General features: G+C 39.1%; 1 protein-coding gene across 6 annotated transcripts in view; it reads right to left on the bottom strand.

The window, feature by feature from the left end:
* The window catches only part of PPARGC1A (PPARG coactivator 1 alpha), a 492,893-nt gene that overhangs the window by 29,021 nt on the left and 440,497 nt on the right, over positions 1-23,375 (bottom strand). For 5 of the 6 annotated variants that reach the window (XM_065598163.1, XM_005303448.5, XM_065598160.1 and 2 more), the window contains 5 exons: positions 7,622-7,816; positions 6,113-6,235; positions 5,045-5,249; positions 834-879; positions 652-725 (listed from right to left, as the gene is read on the bottom strand). In XM_065598163.1, the coding sequence (XP_065454235.1) occupies positions 652-725; positions 834-879; positions 5,045-5,249; positions 6,113-6,235; positions 7,622-7,816 (643 nt within the window). The remainder of the gene's footprint in view (positions 1-651; positions 726-833; positions 880-5,044; positions 5,250-6,112; positions 6,236-7,621; positions 7,817-23,375) is intronic. The other variant, XM_065598162.1, reaches the window with a different exon arrangement.

The raw sequence follows: 23,375 nt of genomic DNA, 5'->3' as shown, positions 1-23,375 counted from the left end.
CTGACTTTTGTGGGCAAAAGCAAATGAGTTAAACATGTATAGCCTGGTGAAATGTCAACTAAAGGGGAACAAGATAAAAGTCTACAAATACCTGAAGGATGAAAACACCAGAGAGCAAGGAGAGGAATGATTGAGATCGCTCAATAGGAGGTATCAAGAAGGTTAATGGGATGAAATTAAGAAAAGGAAAGATTAAGATGAATATCAGAAAAACATTCCGTTTAGGCTGTGGTATAGTCTCCCAAGGAAAAAGGAAGAAACTCTGTCGTTTGTGGCATTTAAATCTAGAACTGACCAAAATGTGCAATGAGGAACAGCCTTACATTAGCATCATACTGACTCAATGACACAACTTTTCCATCTGCAACCTCTGTATTCTGTGCTGTTGGATCTGTATTTGAAAAACAATGCTCAGCACCACACAAATCTCTGAGGGAATGGGGAAACATTCCAGATAAATGCTTTCATTGACATTTTTCCAGAAACTGTGCTCTGCTTGTAGGTTTGAAGTCAGTTTTAAACATACCCCATGTGAGGCAACTAGGTAAAAAGTCAATGCTAAACCATTAAAATTAATCCCTTGAAGACCTCCTTACCAAATAAAAAAGTCAGGCTTACAGAAAAAAAATGTTCGTATTCCACATCTCTCACCTGCAGTTCCAGAGAGTTCCACACTTAAGGTTTGTTCAATAGTCTTGTTCTCAAATGGGGAACCCTTGGGATCACTGGAAGACAGGGCACATTTATAAAAACAAGCTGAAATGGAGTTGCTGTAGCCAAAATGTATTAAAGCCCCCTCCCTTTTGTAAATTTTTACATTTCATAATACTTACTTTGGTGACTCAGGTGTCAAAGGAAGTGATAAACTTGTTGGTTTGGCTGAAGAAGGAAAAAAAGAAACTGATTATGAAATATTGTGAAGACTCAGAAATTTATATTAGTATATTGTTTATATCAGTGCAGAAATTCTACCTGATTCCCGTAGGGCTAAACTCAGTTTATCTGATGGCTAAATAAAAACGAGATCCATTCTGACCCCTTATTACTGGCACCTAAATTTCAATACTGATTTACATCAATTACTGAGTCTTTAAAGAATGGTATAAAACCCAAATGCAAAGAACCTTTCAGAAAATAGACTGGTACATGTTAACAATCAATGGAGAAATTTACAGAATATGCTGTGAAAATGTTCTCTCTCTTAGATTTAATTTAAGCGACAGTTCTCCTTTTATTTGGAAATGAGAGCAGCAGAATAACTACAAAGCACCAGGACGTTATGAATATTCAGATGATTTTACTTCTACAGCATACAGTTCTATATACAAGGTTGAGAATAGGTTATTTCGGTGAGGCCAAGACCGAACCAGCTATAATCCTAATTTTTTGCAAGTTTATTCTGCAAACTATGGCATGCCACAGATATAGTCACAGATAGTTTAAACTAAATAAGTGTACAACAAAGTTTTAGTTACAAAATACAACTCTTTTGTAGTTACCATTTGTTCAGATCTGTCTTTTTACAAAGCAAACCATGGACTAAGATATTTTCAACCAATTAAGCATTCTTTAATTGCTAATAAAGTGATTAAAAATTAAAAACAGTACTACTTGCAAATTTTAGTTTGCAGGAGTTGGATTTTTAAAGGCAGTAAATGTTGTATCAAGAACAGCTACTGGGGGATCTCTTCTGCAAATTAATTATTTAAGACAACATTTTCCTCTCTAGCACTCCTGCACTGCAGATCTCTTGTCCAGAGTGTGACTCTTGCATAATCTGCATTCATTCCAGGTGTGGAATTCCCACTGACATCAAAGGAAATTAATTATTTTTGTAAACTCTAGAGTATTCCCAATGAGATCATTCATTTTTTAAAAAGTCTACGCCAATCCTCATTTTTTTCCTTGTATGGAAATTCAAGAAGGAAGATTAAGCACTTCTGTTCACCTTCCTCAGAAGCGTTAGGAACTGGCCAGAGCCTGAGATAGGAAATTGACCAAAACAGCCCCCTTGTCTGATCCAGTATGGCTGCTGCTATATACTAACTAGCGAGTTACCATGAGATGAATAGGTGTTTTCTAGACATGTTAGCTAGGCACATACATATATACGAGACAAATGTTTGTGTTCAATAAGACTTGCCAAAGTCCCCAATGGCTAGCTACAGGTTTAAGTGGCTAAAAAGCATTGATATTTTCAACCATAGTGGCAATGAGTAGAAACAAAGTTTGTGGAAGCACATCCACCATATTAATGGAGTAAAATCTACGCGGCGCTTTATAGATGACTGATACTTTCAATGGAGAGTAAGTGCTTAATCACCCTTTGTGATTTTGAAAAATCTCCCTCAGAGTTTCACAACAGCGAAGAGAAGTATAAAATAACACATTTTTTACAGACTGGAAAACTGAGCCACAGTGACATGGAAATCTGGGACACAGCTGGGAACTGAACTCAGATGCTAGCTCTCAGACCTGTGATTTGACCCCTAGATTTAAGCAGATAGTGGCTAATTCTCAAACAGCCCTAAACTCGCCTAGCAAGCTATGAACCACTACGCCAGTTATTAGTTTTGTGTGCTACTGAACTTGAATCTGAGTACAACAGCTATGAAGAAACACCGTCACACACAATTGTGAGGAAATATTTACTCAACACAATGCCAATTTTCTTGCTGGCTGTTTATTAGAGCTTCCAATTTCTATTCTATTTTAATGCCAATAAAAGTTCACATGGGCTTGCTTCCTCCTGTAGATTAAAAATGTTCAGTTTCAAAAGAACCCAGTTTCCTCATGGGCAAATCTCATTGCAAAACCACAGACAAGCTCTGCCTCGATGGATCTGTGGACATTCATGTGGCTTCACAAAGAATTTGGGATAGTGACCCTAAAGGAAAATGCCATTTGTCTCACCCTGAGTGAGTTTTCCCAATCAACATAAATGGAACTTGAAATAAAATAGCAAGCTCATATTTATGGAAGGAGCAAAAAGGCATTATCCAGCTTTGATTAAATATTTAAGCAAACTACTGCTGATTTGGGAATGTGGGTTGAATTTGCAAGGCTGATTTCAAGTGCATTTGTTGTTCAAGTTGAAAGTTTCACATACCTCTTGTATTTGTACTATATATATGTTCTTGGTTTTGAAAGATAAGAGATGAGACTTCCAAAAATGAGTGCCTAAAATTACATTTCCAAGTTCACATTTAGGCACCTGAATAAAGATTTAGGAGCGTAACTTTGCCCAGTTTTGACCATTTTTGTTTCAGGGCTTAATTTTGCTCTCAGCCACACCTATGCAGGACCACTGATATTAATTGCCATGCTCTGGTGTGCTAGAGCAATATTTAATGAAAAATTACATGTTTGGGGGACTGGAGACTAAACTGCAGGAACTCAAGAAAATAATATTGACAATATCGTAATATTACTAAAGCCACAGCCAACAATCAAACTGTTTAAACTCCCATAAGTACAGTTCTTTGTGAGGACTTTTCTAATTATTTATGTATTATTTGTATTACTGTAGTGCCTAGGTGCCCAACACATGGACCAGGACCCCACTATGCTAGGTGCTGAACAAATGCAGACCCTGCTCCAAAGAGCTTGTAATGTAAGTAAAAGACAAGAGACAGATACAGACACACTGGGGAGTATTAATCCTCCTGTTCATCTTTAGCCCAAACTCATCTGAATTTATCAAGTTGTTTCGGCACAGTTTCAGCAGAGAGACCCATATCATCCCTGAACAATCCAGTCTGGTTTTGCTCTGACGCAGTCTGCTAAAACCAGCAGAAAGGAGTGTCACTTGGCATTAAGCAGCCTCTTGTTTACATGAATTTGAACCGAAATGGGCAATACCACACTACCAAGGTCAGAATCTACAGCTGGGAGAAGATTAAAAGGGGTGGGGGAGAGAAGATTTAAACATAGCTGTATTAATCAGGGGTCAAAATGAGGTTTGAGAGGAGGGATGGGGTAACAGGCAGGAAAATGGGGGCAAACAAAACAAAAATAAGATGTGTATGTTTAGAACTGACACTTTAAAATATTTCTGTTCCTGCTCTAACAAATCAGAGTAGCAACCTTCGGGTCAAATTCTGATCTCAGCTACACCAGGGTAAATGCCACTCACTTCAATGAAGTTATTCTGGATTTGCATGGATATAACTGAGATCAGAACCTTGCTCTCTTGGAAGCACCGCCAGTACATAAGTATGTGTATTTTAAAATAACAGTAACTTTAAATAAGCTCCCTTTGGGCCCATAAGCTTATAGAGTTTTTCTTTATCCTAGCTGAGGGGAGGAGGGAGAGAGAAGAGAATAGAAAATGTCTGCCAGGGGAGCGTCTTTAAGTTCTTGTATCTCTGCCACAGAAGCTACTTACAGCACCAGCCAAGCTCTTTGTACATGGGAGGATGCTAAAAGTCAACACAGATGTTTCGTTTTGGCCATAAAGAAATTTAAGAAAAAGAGAGAGAGAGAAGGGTCAGGCTGGTTTCTAAACCTTCAACTATTTACAAAATAAAAATACAAACTGGCATTCTCACTGTAATAGGAATGACACATTTACTGCCTATTCAGTAGCTGCAAGAGCACTATTTATTGTCTCTTAAGGCACATGTGGCAAGTTAACAATGCCTTCATTTTTACACTGGCAAAAAGAAAGAAGCGCATTAATGAACTGGCTTGCCCAGCTTCTTCAGATGTATAAGTACTTCTTAGAGACACAGAACTCTATGAGTAAACCTCTGTGGATGGTTCAGTGTCTGTTAATTGTTTGTAAATTGGTTAAAATTTTCAGGTTCCTTTTCTAAGGGCATTGTGATTTAAATTGTCTATATTAAAAAGGCTACGTTTAACTAACTTCATTGTACTGACTGTTAATTCCCTCTATGCTGAACAGCTTCTGAATTTACAGCACACAGATACCAATGCAAAGAACAGCGGAAGTACTGGGTTTTAGTGTTTTCTCTGTCATTGCATTTCAGCTTCCTGCCATTAACATTGTTGCCAAAATTACGTTCTTGGGTCCCAAGCCTACCTTGCAAATGATGTGCCTGAGACTGCAGATGGGGCTTCTTTTTGGAGATGCATTTGTCTTTGCTGCTGTTCCTGGTCTCTGTTGGTTTGGTCTGAGGAGGGTCATCATTTGTAGTCAGATACTTGAGAAGCTCAGAGCAGGGACGTCTTTGTGGCTTTTGCTGTTGACAAATGCTCTTCGGTTTATTGCTCCATGAATTCTCGGTCTTAAAAACAAGGCATAATAATAATAAAAAAAAGCTAAAATTAGTGAACTGAACCTTATCAGAATAGATATAGGTTTTCTGAAGAGATGAGATTTTCAATGAACTGTTCAATCTAAGTGCACTAGATCTATGAGCTGTGAATAATTGTTTGCAGAACAAGGAAAGAAAATTACATTTAAAATTCCTAAATTACATTTATGCAGCTTTTTATTTCATTTCTCCTACGTTTCAATGTTCCTACTCAGCAACATGTAACTAACAAGACCCTACAGCACCTTTACTGTGAACAAAAAAATAAACTGGTTTAAACCTTAATTTGCTTGAGCCCAGTATTCACAACTCTCTTAAGTACCCCTAAATGCTCCGTTTTCAGTTACAGTGAATGGCAAGACAAACATTGTTTAATACAGCCTGCTAACGGAATTATGTCATTGCCCAGCATTCTACCCAATTAATGGCTGAGACAGACCTTTTGCCGAGATTCCAGTGCAATCTTTCTTAGGTTAGACAGCTGGTAAAATGGCAGTACTGCATCTTGGAGTCATTCATAAACAACATCAGCCCATCAGCAAATTTTATTGCGTCCCCTACTATTCTGTACATCAATAAAGTGGGCAAAGAGTGACAGACGGTGGGACTACCTCTTAATGCCAAGAGAGAAGGCATAAATGAACTATTCACAGCATAAAGGAGCTCGAGTGATTTTTTGGAACCCAAACTATAATCTGTTCACAATTTCTGAAGCAGTTGCAGGATGCTGGGCAGATTAATACTGTACATATAGATCTACTGCTTACTCAGTTGCTGAAAGCATAAAAGTCTTTGTTACTTTTTTTGCCTTATTACAAAGATTAAGTTTGTACCTTAACAACCACAGGGCTTGTTCTGATCCTGTGATTAGTGTTTGCATGGTTTTGTGTGCTGAGACCACTGCATTCATTGTAATTTAGCTGAATGTTGGCTGGAGCCAGCAAGAGCTTCTTAAGCTACAAACACATCAGGGAAGAAGAAGGAGGGTGGGTTGGGGAGAGAAAAGTTATGCATCTGCAAGGATTAAAATAACTTATCTTATTTTGCACAGTTACTTAAAATTAGTTACATCAATCTCTTCAAGCAGAGTACACTAACACAGAACAAAGTCCTCTATAATCCTCAGGGCAAAAAAGGGTTGATTTTTCTCTGATGCTTGCTGGCGTATTTCCTCTTCCTGTACTACAGTACACTGCAGTGCAGGAAGAAATTACGACTGCCTTGGTTTTCTGCAAGGCCAGGCAAGGCAAAAGAGAATCTCCTCAGTGAACCATGCCAACAGTAGAACATTTATGTTCTATCCAGAAGAAAAGTCACCTTAACAGACATGTGAAATATTAAAATTAAGGTCCCGATCCTGCTCCTACAGCAGCCAATAATAAGATGACTTCAATGAAAGCAAGATCAGGAGTCAGGACTCAAAACTGCTTTTGTAAAGCAAAAGTAATGGGTTTGCACTACAAGTCCATTGATTTTGGGTTCAGAAGGAGATGTCCACACTGAAGCAGACCCATGATTGCTTTAATCTAGTTAGTATGGCTAAAAATAGCAATGAAGTCATGGCAGCATGGACTTCATCTCAGGCTGTACAAGGGCACTGGGGGTCCTAGAAACATACTCGCATTGCTAGCTCACACTGAAGCCCAAGCTGATGCAACTTCACTGCTATTATTAGCCGTGCTAGCTAAATAGCTAGCATGGCTATGCCAACCTGTGCTGCAGTCATACCTCCAAATGCAGCGCAGACGTACCCTTAGAGTGAGATATATTAAAAATTGACTATCTGTGAGGTTATGCAACTTGCACAACAGCAGGATGCTTGGGAAGTGGATGTGATGCTACTGTTTGCAGAAGGGAAGAAAGCTAAAGACAGAGAATCTCCCTTTGACACCCCACCCCTATTAACATTATGCTGGTGCTTACTGGTCAAGTCATTGTTAAAGGCATGTCAGCTAGTGTCAAATCCAGCCAGCATTAATGGGGATCTCTTTACACATGATCAGAAGTGAAGTCTATACATACAAACAGAGCCCCAAGAAAGGAAATGTGAATTAAAAACATTACTGTTACTGATGTGAATGCAATGATAACCAAAAGTGTCAGTCTCTAGAACAAGAATCTCAAATTAAAACCTCTCTCTTCAACACATTTTTTTCAATAGAAGTTCTTAATATTTAAGATTTGCCCCCATCTCCTCTCTGCAAGTTTTAGTATTTGACTTCATTTGCCTTTGGTTTCAGTCTAAATGAAAAGTCCAAACCTTACTGTGACTACATCATACCCATGCAGCGGGTAGCCAGAGGCACATCCAATTCCTGTTAAACAGTAGGAAGGGTTCTTACTAGAGACGGCTCTTCTGCCTCCTGAGTCGGAGGGGTGCCGTCGGGCATTGGTGAAGGGCTAGCATCATTTTCATTGGTCACATCTCCATCTGTCAGTGCATCAAATGAAGGCAATCCATCCTCATCCACAGGGATACTGTCCAGTGTCTCAGTGAGAACTGCTAGCAAGTTTGCTTCATTCTCTTCATCTATCTTCTGTATGACAAAAAAAAAAAAAGAGAGAGAGCGAGAGAGAGAGAGAGAGAAAGATGTAAGAGAGACAGGAGAAATAAAATGGTGAATCTCTATATGAAAAGTAAAAACTTTGTCTAAAACTTGTCTTTGCACTAGCAACCTGCAATTGAGTTTCATAAAACGTAATTTTTGGCAATGAAATTATCCATTTCCGCATTTGGTGGGAGAAATCTGTTTGCAATTGCAGTGTATTGTTCCAATTTACTTTCTTCCTTAGATGATTTTTTTAAAATTTAATGTTAACAACTATGGTTAAATTATCATGCACAGATTGTATTACAGAATGCACCTAAGCTACTGACATCTAATGAAGCTAGCAGTGCCCAGGCTGTCTCTTTCTTTCTCTCTGTCTAGCACTGAACTCCAGTTAATTGACCTGACAAAATTACAAGAGTCACAGAATAAGACAGCTAATCAGAACACCAAAATGTATTAGTTGAGAAATTAGGCAAGTCTTGATCGTGTATGCAATCTTGTGTCACCCCTCACCTCCTTCTAAAAATTCTTGGTCCAAAAACAAATATTCAAGTTTCTGTTCTCAATCAGCGCTCACATTATTGATAGACTCTTTGGGTTCTTTTAAAATAAATGTATTATGCAGGTTGCCTTTGAAGTTGTCCTTCCCAGTTATGTAGTTTGAGTGCTCAATGAGACTATTGTATACGTTTATGTAATTCAGTCTGCAATTATAAAAAGTAGATTAATTCATCATCAGATGTGGCGGTAATGTGAATTTATATTAAGATATCTTATTTCCGTAACAGGACTTGTTTGTGTCAAATCAAATAAATTTAAATTCCTTATATTTTAATGCAATACATTCTCAGTTATCTATCTATCTATCTATAGAATAGTATATTTGGAAAACAAGGTTTCCCAGCAAATAAAAACTTTATATATTAATTTTAGGGATGTTTGTCATATCAATTATTTATTATTTGGACTCTGATCTCACTTCCATTAAAGCCAATGAAAAGACTCCCATTGACTTCAGAGGCCTAATCCAAATCTCATTGAATGTAATCTATCCATTGACATTAATGTAAATTGGGCCAGCCCCCAACATACACCTTGTCAGAGAAATTTGATGAAACATTTTTTAAAGTTCTCACAGTTTAGAAGATCAAGGAATGGACAAAGATTGCAAGATAAAATACCAACAAGACCTTAAAAATATGTTTCTCTATACAGAGTGTAAATTGAATCATCTAACAACAAAATATTGTCATCCCTCAGCCAACTACTAGCAAACACTGGTTTGTGCCAGTTAAGTGTTGGAAGAGAAATCAGTGATGTGGAGTCTAGATATTTTCTTAATGTAACTTTTTATTCACACTAAATGCACCAGTCCTTGAACAGAGGTGGTCAAACAGCACTGAGGCAATTCCCTCTTTCAGGAAGCTTAGCCAAAATACCAATGCCTAGTTTTGAGAGAGCAGATCTGACATAAGACTCTACTCTAGTTAGGAAGATTAAAGCAGTGAGAAAACTCTCTTATTGCTTGCAACTGCTCCTCAGAAAGAAACGATATCACAAAACTAACAAGACAAGTGTTTATTCAAAGACTGAATAATGCTCCCACTCTGAGAAAAAACTTGCAAATCTATGTTTAACAGTGCCATTTAGTGATTCCCAGCATAATAATATAAATGACCACATCTTGAGCAAAACAGCAGAATCATGGGAAGAACTATAAGCATAATTCACCAGTTTATCACAGTTGTGTTTTGAGGTGAAGGGGGTGGGGAGAAAAGATGGAAGCCAATTTTTTTAAGAGAATCTTTCTCTAACTTGGGTTGTCTCAGTTGCATTGTTGAAATAAACAAGCAAAATTAAGGTCCAAATTCTGGTATATAAGGCAGCCTTTTTCCATAACAACTCTATGCAACCTAATAGAATAATACCCTTTTAATTGAATATTTAAATCTACCAATAGAAATTTATAGCAGACATATATTACATTCTGTAGGAGGCAGACTACATGTTTAAAGTCCGAAAAGAAGGCACTCCTAAGCACATTGCCCCAAGCGACCCCAGAGGCATTCTGCCCAGTTGACCACTAGCTCTGCAAGGAGAATGCCTGGAAATTTCGCTGGTATGGTGCACCTCCACCCACTTCCCACCTCCCCTCTGTGCACAACAGCCTACCAAACCCATAGCAGAGCCCTAAGTGTTACTATTTCTGACCTGGAATGCCTCCTTCAATAATATAATGCTAGGAGAAACCCTGATATTTGCTGTTAGCTGCTTTGGGTTTGTGCTTTAAACAGACATTCAAGTGCTCTGACATTCAAGAACAGAAAGTTGAGTGGACACTGCTCCTCATCATAGCAATTTCAATTAGTTTTGTACAAGTTTCAACAATCAAACACCCTAGAGAAAGCAAAGGATGTGACAAAGAGGACTCTGTTAAACAATTAATGTCACTTTCCATTATTGCTTCAGTCCCAATTTACAGAGCAAATAAATCAAAGTCACCACAGATGAAGCACACTAGCTGGCTAACACATGTCTGTTCACAAACGACATGGCAGCAGGAACACATTAGTCAGTAAAATGACATTGCAAGATAACCTTTAAGAGCTTTAACTATGCTATTGCTCCTAATTGTCCTAAATTACTGTTTATATAGAAATATATTTATTAGATACAGCAGGAACTGGGCTGGGGGGGAGTTGGGGAGAGTGAGATGATATAGCAGATGAACAGTTGAGTAATAATCACTAAAGTGGCAACTCTGGTTCACTATCACAGTCTGAGTCTTAGTGTTGACAGCACTAGGGAGAAGCTATGCAACAGCTAAATGCAGTAAATTCCACCATTTTAGCCTTGCCACTTATGAGGGTCATTTTCCGTACGGGCATACAGCCTTCTAATCTCACAGAGCCTGAACCTGTGAGTTATTCAGTATTGTCTGCAAGGCACTGAGCGCCCCTAGCTCCCATTGAGGTCAGTGGGAACTGAGGATGTTCAGTACATCACAGGAGGCACTCAGCAGCTCAGTGAATTGTGCCCATAAATTCCAAACATGGTGACACTCAATTTGTACTGGCTTCCATCTAAATAAGAAGCTCATAACTGCCAAGAATTACCTGAACGGAAATCTGCATGGAAGATGGAGTGGGAGGATGCCTTGTATGGGATTACAAATATATGCAAATAGGGACTTTGTGAAAACACGTTGGAATGACTGGATCCTGCTGATTACTGTGACTTTTTAAATGCATTTGCTACCAGGACAGTTATGTGCTGCTTTCCCACTTTGTCACACATGCTTGATGTTTTGCTAAAAGATCATTTGATAAAAACAGATTAGGACTAGAACGTGTCTGGTCCCTACAGGTGTGCATCACAATGGGGGAGCCAAAAAGCATGGAGTCTTTTCCAACTTACACCACCTGTGTAACAGCCACTCACAGGGGCAGTCCTTCCACACCTCTGGGGTTAAAGACTGTCCTTGGTTAATGCTTCCCCTGGAAAGAGGCACGTTGGGAGCAGAGATTTTAACCACAAAGATACCCCATAGTTACATTACCACAATTTACACCAGTTGACTCTGGGACTGTCTGCTGGGGCACTGCAACTCCCCACTCCTCCCAACTCATGGCTGTGGATTAATGTCACAATTAAGCCCTTAATCTTTCAATATGACTCTAGGTAGGCAAAAATCAAGCCCCTTCTCATCATCCAAATGATCAGTCTGAAGAAAACTTGGGGGCACCCTCATCATTCATTAGCTGATTTTAGTTTCTGAGGTCGGAGCACTTTGATGTGTATGAAAGAGAAGTGCTACAGAAGAGGTCGGTATGATTATTATTGACTACAATAAGATCAAGCCTCACATACTATGATAGAAAAAGAACCAAAGGACAATGTGGTGGAGTTACTACTAGCACTGGAAAAAAAATCTTTAAAATGATGGGCTAGATCCTCATGTGGTATAAATCTGCATAGTGTTACCAACTACAATAGAGCGATACCAATTTACACTAGCTGGGACTCTGGCCCCCTGTGTATTTAGGACTTGTGATGTGGGGTTGGTGGCGATGGCAGCTGTTTTTAAATTTAGTCTGATGATATCACTGCTGATGACATCCGTGGAGACTAGGATCCTCTTTTCAGGAAGAAGAAAGTGCAACCGCACCACACCACCTATGTATCTCTCCTGGAAGAGCCATCTCCAGGAATAAAGGGGGAGCTCAGACTCCTGTCTCACTGAGTCTGTGGTCTCTATAATGAGACTGCCAACAAGTAACTAATGTGTCATATTAAGGATTCTTTGCATCAGGTAGCAGCAAACCTAGAGCCGCTGGGAACTGTCATTTCAACACATCAACTCATTTCTTACAGCTGTTTGGTGGCCTGAGAGATTACGAGTTCAGTAGCACTATTACTAAATAATAATATAATAATTAAATGTTTTTTTCTATAGCATGTGCCTGCTGAGAATCTCACAGTGCTCTACACATATCAAACACACACCTGACCTCAGAGCACATTAATGACTTTCAATGAAATTTAGGTACCTAAGAGGCGTTTTTGAAAAATTTACCCGTAATCTTCACAACTGTACAAGCCAAGCAGCAAATCGGGTGGGAGGGGAACAACACATGTGACCCTGCATGCCCTCCCCATGCATCACCTCTGCTCAGAGGTGTGTAGGAGGTATCTAGTACTCATTTAGAGTACTTCTGCTATTCAATGCATCATGTTCTCCGCCTCTGTCTTTTAAATTGTACACTCCTCAGGACAAGGACCATTTTCATTTCTTCTCTAACAGCGCCAAACAGAGTGGCAGTAATTAGCAAATCAACAGTAATAGTACTAAATAAATAAAAATAAATAAATAAATAAATAAATATTCATACAGCCAGCATGTCATCTGCAACCTCCCAAATAATCCCTGCATCCATTTTTAGTATCTTCTCCCAACCTCTCTTCTTTCTGATAGGAAGATATAGCGCATTATAGGACATTATAGCACTTTAATGCTATGCACAATTGAAGAGAAAGTAACATATTTTCAAAGGGATCTTCACTCAAGCTCTTAAATTGTGCCTGTAATTTTTCAGAGCAAAGTTGTATGCAAAAAACCTGTGATTTGTGCACATGCCAATCAGGTAGTCAAGTATTAGCTATGCATACATATATTCATTCCGTACTGCCTGGAGTTCACCAGAGAAATGCTTAAATTTGTAATGAACCTGCATTTGTAAAAGCATTACCAAATCTCTCCTATTTAGGCAACAGATGTCAGCTGAAAACCACAGGTACAGGCTATATTCAGATAGGATCTTTCCTCACTTCCCCTTAATCTGAAATTTCTTTCCAGGTGTAAAGTTCAGCTTTTATACTATACACAAATATGGCATTTTAAACAAGTCCTCTAAATATGCTTCTACAAAAAGACACGTTTTATTGCTTCTAATGAGTTGTTGCAGTTCAGAAGTTTCCATTACAGACTGACAATTAAGTTTCTAACAAACTGAGGAGCTACTAATTGACTTATCCATCTCACAAACTCAGGATCCCAGCTAGCAACCTGTGACACATTTTACATCTTTTGACCAAAAATCATTCATATTTTGCAAGCCACTTAATGATTAGATTTCATTTGTATAAACTGAATATCTTTCCTCTCCCTGACAGTAAGCTTCGATTCTGAGCAACAAAAAACCAAACAACAAAACAGAAGACGCAACAAACCTACAACAAAAACACAGAGAACAAGCTATAATTCTGCTGACTGTGTTAACAGGACCAATGATAAGATATTGTTATGCTGGAGCCAATGCAGTGGCTGTGGACCCAATATCAAAAATTTATGGTAATTGAAACCACAGAATCTTTGGAAATGCAGTCAATTTGACTCAGTATCAAAAGGTCACTCTATTCAATTTATACTCTATGCTGAGCACAATATTGAGAAAACACCTGAAAGCAAATGATCTTATCAGCAGTTCAGGCTTCAACATTTACTGACTACATAAGGTAATTTGCTGATTACTAAATAAATGCATTACCTATGTTTTGTACTGGTCTGGGCTCACCAGAGGGATGTTTAAACTTGTAAAGAACTTGACACTATAAAAGCATTACCAGATATCTTATCATTAACATATTAACTGCATTTTCACAGTGCTGAGACCCTAGTGGAACTATCTCCTGCTCTGCGGAGACAAGAAATACAACATGCAAGAGCTACATTATGACCTCTCATGGCAAAAGCTCTGTGAAGTCCCTGGCCAGAAACGTGGAATTGCAATACAAGCGGAAACTAGGAATGTTCGCAGCATCTCCCCTTGTGGTGCACGAGAGCCCTGCCATTCAAATACAAGGCTCTGCCCACCTCTCTTTGGCAGAGAGAGAATGGAAGACAATGGCAGGGGCTGATGGAGGGAGATAAATCTAATCAGGAGTGGTAGAAGAAAGGGGAGAGGGAGCAGATGGGAGTTTTCTTTATTTAGGAGGAGGGACTGGCAGCCTGTATTAATGTGAGTGAGTGTAGCATGCAGCATAGTCAATCTGTGAATGAAGGAAGTGGGGTCTGAGTCAGCATGGGGTGTTGATGAGGGAGGGAGCCACAGCTGAGAGAATTTGGGAACGCCGATGAAGGTGGTGAAACTCGGAGAATAGCCGAGAATAGCCAGGCCTATGAGAAGTATCTAAAACTGCAAGAGGCAAAAGGGTATTCACTCTAACGGAGAGTATCTGAAGTTACCCAGGCCAACGTCCATGCTTACAACTTAGCAACTTCCTCTGTGGAGGAATGTGGTGCCTACCATGCAAGCTTCCTTCCCCACAGCATCATGGCTCCCCCCATCCACAGCCAGTAATTCATAAGAGTGATGTGGTCCTGAGTGCCTAACAATGTTCCAGGTGCTTCAAAGCCATAAGCCCTGACCCAAGGATCTTAAACTGAAAAAAAGGGGGAAGCGAAGAGGAAGGATAAAGACAGTAATAAGATTTAAGAGGTGTGCGGGACTCTTCCCCCTTACTCGTTTAAGGCTGAAAATGCCAACAACATTTCAGCCCAAATACTCCAACACTGTCTGTCTGCTCACATTTCTTTATTTATTTGAAATCTGGTGCATGCCTGTGTGTGCAGTTGCAAGGAATTTTTAAATGCTCACCCACAACACATGCTTTGCTCCATATATCTGCCTGTTAGGCAGTATGTTAAGGGGGAAAGAACACCGCTTCACTCTATTTTACATTGATTATTTCACACATTTAATCTATGCCAATCCTTCTTCTTGTTGGTAATGCCAGACGTCTCCATAAAAATGTGCTATTGTGGCATTATATACCCTTCTTCTGCAATATAATCATCTCATTATTGTCATGTCACATTTGCTATATTCACAATAATTAAGGCTATGTCAGGACTTCCATAATAACCCCCATCTCTTCCTGGAGATTTACGACTCTATATAAAAATAAATTCCTTTCGGGGTGAAATTACACACAGTACATGGGTTCCCAGACGAGGAGGAAGTTTTATTTTTTTTTAAACTTTGGTTCAAATATGTGGAGCCTTTTTTTGTTGTCAGAGGCATTTAAAAATGGTTTCTAATGCCTTTTAGCGTCTTTGTAAAGATCAAAATGTGAGACACTTTGATTTGATGCCTTCTGTTTAAAAAAACAATTTAATTTGCCCAAGAAATTAGCATTTGTAAAGTGTTTTATTCATTAACTAATTTTTAGAATGCTTTAACTGGTCAATGAGTTCAGCTTCATCAAATTTATGCAAACGGGCCTATTGAACAGGTATTTCAAACAGACAGATTTTAGTCCTGCTCACACAGGAATAGCCAGCATATCTAGGTTTCTCTTAAACCTGTAGCATGAATGGATCAGCATATTGTTAACACAACAATTTTTATTGTGATCCAGTTGGATGGCTGACAACACACCACGCATTTTCTATATTCGTGGGCTGGCTTTAAGTGACTTGATGCAGACACAACACAAAATGCTTTCATAAGACTAAACCCAAAAATGACCAAGGGAAACACATCATAGGCAGGGGGACAAATTCTGTCCTTAGATATGTGTGCACAATCCTTGTGAAGTTAAACAGACTTGTAACTAACGGGAGCTGCATTCAGGTATGAAGAGCGAATTTGGACGAGCAAGTCTTTTGACACCTATTCAAATGGTGCATTTCCTTTACAAATCTCTTTAGGGGCTTTGGTTGGGCCTACAGTTTCCTCTATTTGTACCTGCCTTATGGATGGCATCATCACTTGAATGAAACCAAAAAAAGATCATACAATGAAGCTCTAATTCAGAATGTAAAGACACTAATAGTAAAAGTAATACTGTCAGGTACAGGTACTAGCGTAGCATGAAGCACAAATGCATTTTACCATTTTCAGCTCATTTTATATAGTTGTATTAAATCAAAATATAAACATTACACAATATTTAAATGACCCCTTCACTGCAAAAAGTGGCAACAGAATGGTGCAGTCAGCCAACATCTCATCTCTAAAGAGAGGTGTCAGAATGTTCAACCAGTCAAGCAATCTGATTGGCTTAGCTGTCTCAGCCACCTCATAATACCCTTAACTATATATTTCCTTGATTTGTCACCATGTGCCATGACTTTAATGTTCTTTTAATGCAGTTGTGTGTGTGTGTGAATGGAATCATAAACTGGAGGTAGAGATTTTAAATAGCAAACTACACAGAACAATCACAGCAAGGGGTCTCTGTTACAGGGGTTTCTCTGGAGTAAGTCTGCTGGTTTCTGATTTCAAGTTACACTGAAGCTCATTAGTCATTACAGACACTGTTGATTAAACGTGGTTCAGTATAACAGGTGAAATGCTTTGCTAGTTTGCTCCCACCAGTCTAGCAGAGACAGAGCTATTTAGTATTAATGCTGCCGTGCATCTTATGAATCACACAGGGGCTGCATTCCTTGCATTCAAAGTTTACATTTTTTAATCAAAATTAAATATACTGCTTATTCTCTGATAGCCTTTTAAAGCTATGCTCCTGGCCACCACCACTCACTGTGAAAGACATAACGGAGATTGTATTTGCCTATTTCTGAGATCTGAGAGATACTGATGTTTTATCAAGCCACTATATCATGAGAGATGGTGAAAGAGAAGTGGGAAATTCTTCTGTTTGCTTCTTTAAAAACAAAGATTGCGACCTCTAAGGCTTGCATTAAAATATTGTACTGTATAACTTTAGATTTTAAGTTCCTTGAGGAAGGAGCTGTCTTTTTGTTACATATTTGTGTGGTGCCTAACACAATGGGATATTGATCTATGATTGGGGTCCACAGGTGCAACCATAATACAAATAAATAAATAAATAAATAAATAAATGTACCATAGGCTTTTATTTAATTTTTTCTAGAATTAGGGATCAGATAGAATTAGGGATCAGATTCTCAGTTGGTGTAAATCAGTTACTTTCCATTGGCTTTAATGGAGCTTCACCAGTTTATAGCAGCTGGGGATCTGACCCTATATTCTTAGTGAGTTCATATTCACTCTAGGCAATAATCTAATAGGCTACTCATGCTTAGTAGCATTTTTCTCTAGGAGTAATCTCACTTAAGTCAACATGAGTAAGTAACAGAGTGGAGAGCCTGAGGGATGAGCCTAATTTGCAAGAAATGGAGCAAATTGCATTCACCTTCATATTTAGGATTGAGATGTGATCCTTACAAACCACTGGTCACAAGGCACACTCCATCTTGTTGATAATAGGTGGCCTCAATTTGTATCTAGATGGAGTATTATACACTGAGACTTGTGCCTTCCGCTAACTGTATCTCTGTTTCAAAGTGGGGGTAACATCTGGTTACAGGAGCTTACAAGCCACACTTTGGACACCCATGCAGCCCCTCATAATCCAGCACAACATCTTCAGTTAGGGCCCCCTACTCACATGCACAACTCCACTGAAGTGAAACCTGGCAGAAAGAAGGCTGAAGCTCCTACATTAACCAAAGCAGCATGACCTCTAATACTATAAATTTCAAACAAAGGGCAGGATACTCATAACAACTCTTGCACATTCAGCTGCTGAGGGAGTGGCTGGGACTCACTCATGTTTAGGCAGCAATAAAATAATGTTTTGTAAACTCAGTGAGGAAGACAAAGGAAGACAAATCAATGCAAAAATAAAAAGCATACCATTTCAGGTGAAGAAAGAAATATTTGTAACTGAATATATTGCAACGATGTTTTGCACCACAACCCCCCACTCCACCCTACCGCAAGTTAGTGTAGAATGATCAGCTGAGTGTTTTAAAGGTGCATTGTCCTTGCTTTCTGCTCTGACAGGAAGGAGCGCCTAGGTCCTGAAGTCAATGTCCTACAATTAATTACCATGATCTTAGGCTGGAGTCTCCTCCCACTTACAACTGTATAAACCAAAAGTAACTCCACTGAAGTCAGTAGATTTAAACCAGTTCAGATCTGGTGTAAGTGAGAAGAGACTCAGACCCCTTATGTTTGCCTTTCTTTCCCTAAAGAAAAACTGAACACATTCCCTTTTCTTTCAGATATATCGATAACAATATCTCAAACTGCAAAGATTCAGTGTTACCAGTGGTAACATAGCAATGTTTATTTCCATTAGGGTGGGTCTATAAAATCCTTCTTTTGCATCTGTGCTTCTACAATTTCCAAACAGCAAAGCTTGACATTTTGGTCTCTGACAAGCAACACTTAATATTGGGATGTTTGAAAAATCTATACGAAAAAAGCTCTTAATACAAGATAGGCTGAACATTTTCACCACAAATGGTTTGTTTTAGCTATCTCTCTTCCTCATGTAAGACGGAAATCAGACAGCTTATTGGCTTAGCTTGTTAGGCCAGGTTAAAGGGATGCAACGCTGAAAGGCTCTTACAGAAGCTTACCCTTGGACTAAAAATAGCAGGCACTAGAGAATTATCTTAAATACTACCAAACTTGTTCTGCACTGTGAATGCAGATAACTGGAATAGGTTTCCATTTTTGGTAGTTTTAGAGCTTTTTAAAGTTATGCTTGCTTTAGCTGTCTGTTTAATTAGTTTCTGATTCTATTTGCCACATTTTCTCTCAGAGATATAGCCTGGGGGGTACTTTGCCTATGAATCCTTCCTATTGAGCAATGATGCTATTGTGAACATCTAATGAGCTGTTGGACCTCCCAAACACTCAGGGTAGGTAGAAATACCTCTTTGGAATATAAATGTTCAACACACAGCAGCAAAGAGCAAACCAAAAGATACCATTCCCCTACCACTCTCTCACCCTCCCATGCATCCCTCAGGAAAACAAAAATCTGGTTTATTACATTTTTTAAAGAAATTAAAATGTACTTTAATTTACTATTTTCAGCTCACTGGCCAAGGTTTTCAAAAGGGATTAGTGCTTTTGGGTGCCTCAATCAGCCTTCAACTACATGAAGGGGGGTTCCAAAGAGGATGGAGCTCGGCTGTTCTCAGTGGTGGCAGATGACAGAACAAGAAGCAATGGTCTCAAGTTGCAGTGGGGGAGGTCCAGGTTGGATATTAGGAAACACTATTTCATTAGGAGGGTGGTGAAGCACTGGAATGCGTTACCTAGGGAAGTGGTGGAGACTCCTTCCTTGGAGGTTTTTAAGGCCCGGCTTGACAAAGCCCTGGCTGGGATGATTTAGTTGGGGATTGGTCCTGCTTTGAGCAGGGGGTTGGACTAGATGACCTCTTGAGGTCCCTTCCAACCCTGACATTCTATGATTCTATGATTCTAATTTGGGGGGGCTCAAACTGAGATACCTTAAAGGGGGTGAGTTTCGTAAAGCACCTGCCCTCTGAAAATCAGGCTCCCTGAAGGTGGCTCAAGCTGGGCACACAAAAGCACTAATCCCTTTTGAAAATCTTGGCCACTTTTCTGCACTGATCACTAAGTACCTCCATCATGCATAGTCCAAATACCATAGCAAGGACCACCTCCAAAGCACAGCACAGATATTCTCAGCCCTTATGTTCATTTTACACCTACTAGCAAAAGCCTGAAAAGTATGATTACAAATGCAGCCATGCAGTATTAAGAAGAGAATAGCAGGAATACCATGACTAGTATTCCCTATTGTTGTTTCACCTCTCAGCACCTCTGGACACAGTCTGCTCTATTGTTGTTAGTATCACTGCATGAGGAACCTGCCCAAGGTTCAGAACAGCACAAATGCCTCTAAACTATTTCCTATCCACTCCTTTTCACCTGGAACTTAATGCTGGAAAACAATGGCAGCACTAGAGAGATTGCCAAAAACTGCATTGTCAAATGGAACCTTATTCAGACATGTATTTTAGCATGTTTTCCAGTAAAGCTGGTTTTCCAGTAAGGCTGGTTTTACTACAATTTTCAAAGTACGACACATGTACATAACTGAAAGATGTAAAACACTTGAGTGAGGTCGGCATACGGAACAAGACTAAACCAGGACCCAGAGCTATGAAGCTGAGGAACAGATTCTTCTCATACTGGCAGAGAAGAATAAAGGGTAGGCATACTGGTAACAATATCTGGCTCTTTGGCCAGATGACTTGTTTGACTGCTGTGGAGCTGGTTGAGGTCATCCTTAGATGTAATTTTTCTTTAAGGGTGAGAAAGGTGTTTTCTCTTAAGCAGTGGTGGAAATCACAGATTCCTCACAAGATATACATGCAGTGCCTTTATATGCTAAAGCAGAGCGGCATAACATAGCCACATGTCTTGCAACTGTCATTAAAACCATCCATACATCTTCATTTGAGAAGCAAGTTTTTCTTTGTGAGTCAGGAGTTAAGTTCACTGCCTCTGTCAAATAAACAACATGTTCATTGTCACTAGGCTGCTGAGCAAGCCCTGCATTTGCATTCAGTTTTATTAATCTATTTCTCAAGCCTTTTCTTCACAATCACATAGGGAAATGTTAACCCATCTACATTATTATATAGTATTATTAACATTTTTATCTAAAACAAATTTTAAAAAGACATAAAGGGTAACAAGAAAACATTCTACAAATACATTAGAAGCAAGAGGAAGACCAAGGATAGGGCCTACTCTTTACTCAATGAGTGGAGGAAAACAATAACAGAAAATGTGGAAATGGCAGAAGTGCTAAATGACTTTTTTGTTTCAGTTTCACCAAAAAGGTTAGTAGCGACTGGATGTCTAACTTAGTGAATGTCACTGAAAATGAGGTAGGATCAGAGGCTAAAATAGGAAAAGAACAAGTTAAAAATTACTTAAACACGTTAGGTGTCTTCAACTTGGCAGGGCCTGATGAAATGCATCCTAGAATATTCAAGGAGATGATTGAGGAGCTATCTGAGCCATTAGCGATTATCTTTGAGAAGTCATGTAAGACTGGAGAGATTCCAAAGGACTGTAAGAGGGCAAATATAATGCCCATCTATAAAAAGGAAAATAAGAACAACCTGGGGAATTACAGACCAGTCAGCTTAACTTCAGTACCCGGAAAAATAATGGAGCAAATAATTAAAAAATCAATTTGCAAACACCTAGAAGATAATAAGGTGATAAATAACAGTCTGCATGGATTTGTCAAGAACAAATCATGTCAAGCCAAACTAAAAGCTTTTTTTTACAGGGTAACAAAACTTGTGGAAAAGGGGGAAGTGGTAGATGTGGTATATCTTGACTTTAGTATGGCTTTAAATACTTCTCACATGACCTTCTGATAAACAAACTAGGGAAATACAACCAAGATGGAGCTACTATAAAGTGGGTGCATAACTGGTTGGAAAACCATTCCCAGAGACAGGTTTCAGGGTAGCAGCCGTGTTAGTCTGTATCCTCAAAAAAAACAGGAGTACTTGTGGCACCTTAGAGACTAACAAATTTATTAGAGCATAAGCTTTCGTGGGCTACAACCCACTTCTTCGGATGGGTTGTAGCCCACGAAAGCTTATGCTCTAATACATTTGTTAGTCTCTACGGTGCCACAAGTACTCCTGTTTTTTTTTTCATTCCCAGAGAGTAGTTATCAATGGTTCACACTCAATAAGGAAGGGCATATCGAGAGGGATCTAGCAGGGATCAGTTCTGCATCTGTTAAATATTGTCATCAATTATTTAGATAATGACATTGAGAATACACTTACAAAGTTTGCAGATGATACCAAGCTGAAACGGGTTGCAAGTGCTTTGGAGGCTAGGATTAAAATTCAAACTGATCTGGACAAACTGGAGAAATGGTCTGAATAAAATAGGATGACATTCAATAAGGACAAATGCAAAGTATTCCACTTGGGAATAAACAATCAGTTGCACACATACAAAATGGGAAATGATTGCCTAGGAAGGGATCTGGGGGTCATAGTGGATCACAAGCTAAATATGAGTCAACAGTGTAACACTTCCAAAAAAAGCAAACATCATTCTGGGATGTGTTAGCAGGAGTGTTGTAAGCAAGGCACCAGAAGTAATTCTTCTGCTCTACTCCATGCTAATTAGGCCTCAACTAGAGTATTGTGTCCAGTTCTGGGCGCCACATTTCAGGAAAGATGAAGAAAAATTGGAGAAAGTCCAGAGAAGAGCAACACAAATGATTAAAGGCCTAGAAAACATGCCCTATGAGGGAAGATTGAAAAAATTAGGTTTGTTTAGTCTGGAAAAGAGAACACTGAGAGGTCAGGGTGGTTAAGTACTGAAATAAATTGCTCAGGGAAATTGTGGAATATATATATAGTATTGATTCCATTGTTGGCTTTGCAGAAGTGAGTTTGCCAGAGGGACTTAAATGAGGAGAGGATAGTGGGTTGACCCTCAACTCCACAGTTGAGAGAGCAATTCATGCATCAGGGGGTAGCATGAACAGAGACACTGAAATATTTGTATGAGAGATGAACATTGGGGATGGCATTACTGGCAGAGAAGAATAAAGGGTAGGCATGTAGGTAGGGGCCGAGTAATGTATGGTCTTAAAAGTGAGCAAAGACATTACTATACGACTACAGAAATTAACATATTAAAACCCCACAGGGGAATAGGCTATAGTAAAAAGGCAAATAGGTGAGTATCCTCACACAATGACATTTTCTGGAGGCATAGGGAAGAACAAGGTGTTTAAATGGGACCTCCCATGAGCCTTTTATGTAATTTACTTTGGGAAGACAAGCATTCATACACAAAAACAAAGGTTTGAGGTAGAGAAAGGTAGGTGGTGGGTAAACTTATGGAGGGTGGAAAATCCATGCAGAAGAGCTTCACATAGAGGTTCCCATATTACTGTAAACTGAGTAGGGAAAGCTTTTATTTTGGGATTAGGATAATCTTTAAAACACAGAATGCTAAAAATAAATACAACAATGGTAGCCTCATCTTCTGCCATGACTTCAGGTTTGGGCTCTGTCTCTTGTGTCTCATGTGGAGCAACTGCAAGACCAGCCACTTTCAGAGACAGAAAATAATGCTTGCATTACTGCCAACTCCTCCTTTCATTCCTCTTAATACCTTCATATTGAATTTTTCTTTTTGCTAATCAGCAGCAAAGCAACTAGCTTTTTATT

This window comes from Chrysemys picta, chromosome 5 (genome assembly GCF_011386835.1).
Source record: "Chrysemys picta bellii isolate R12L10 chromosome 5, ASM1138683v2, whole genome shotgun sequence".
Lineage (NCBI taxonomy): Eukaryota > Metazoa > Chordata > Testudines > Emydidae > Chrysemys > Chrysemys picta.
The sequence above is the reverse complement of the archived record's forward strand: the minus strand, read 5'-3'. Positions and strand labels throughout refer to the sequence as shown.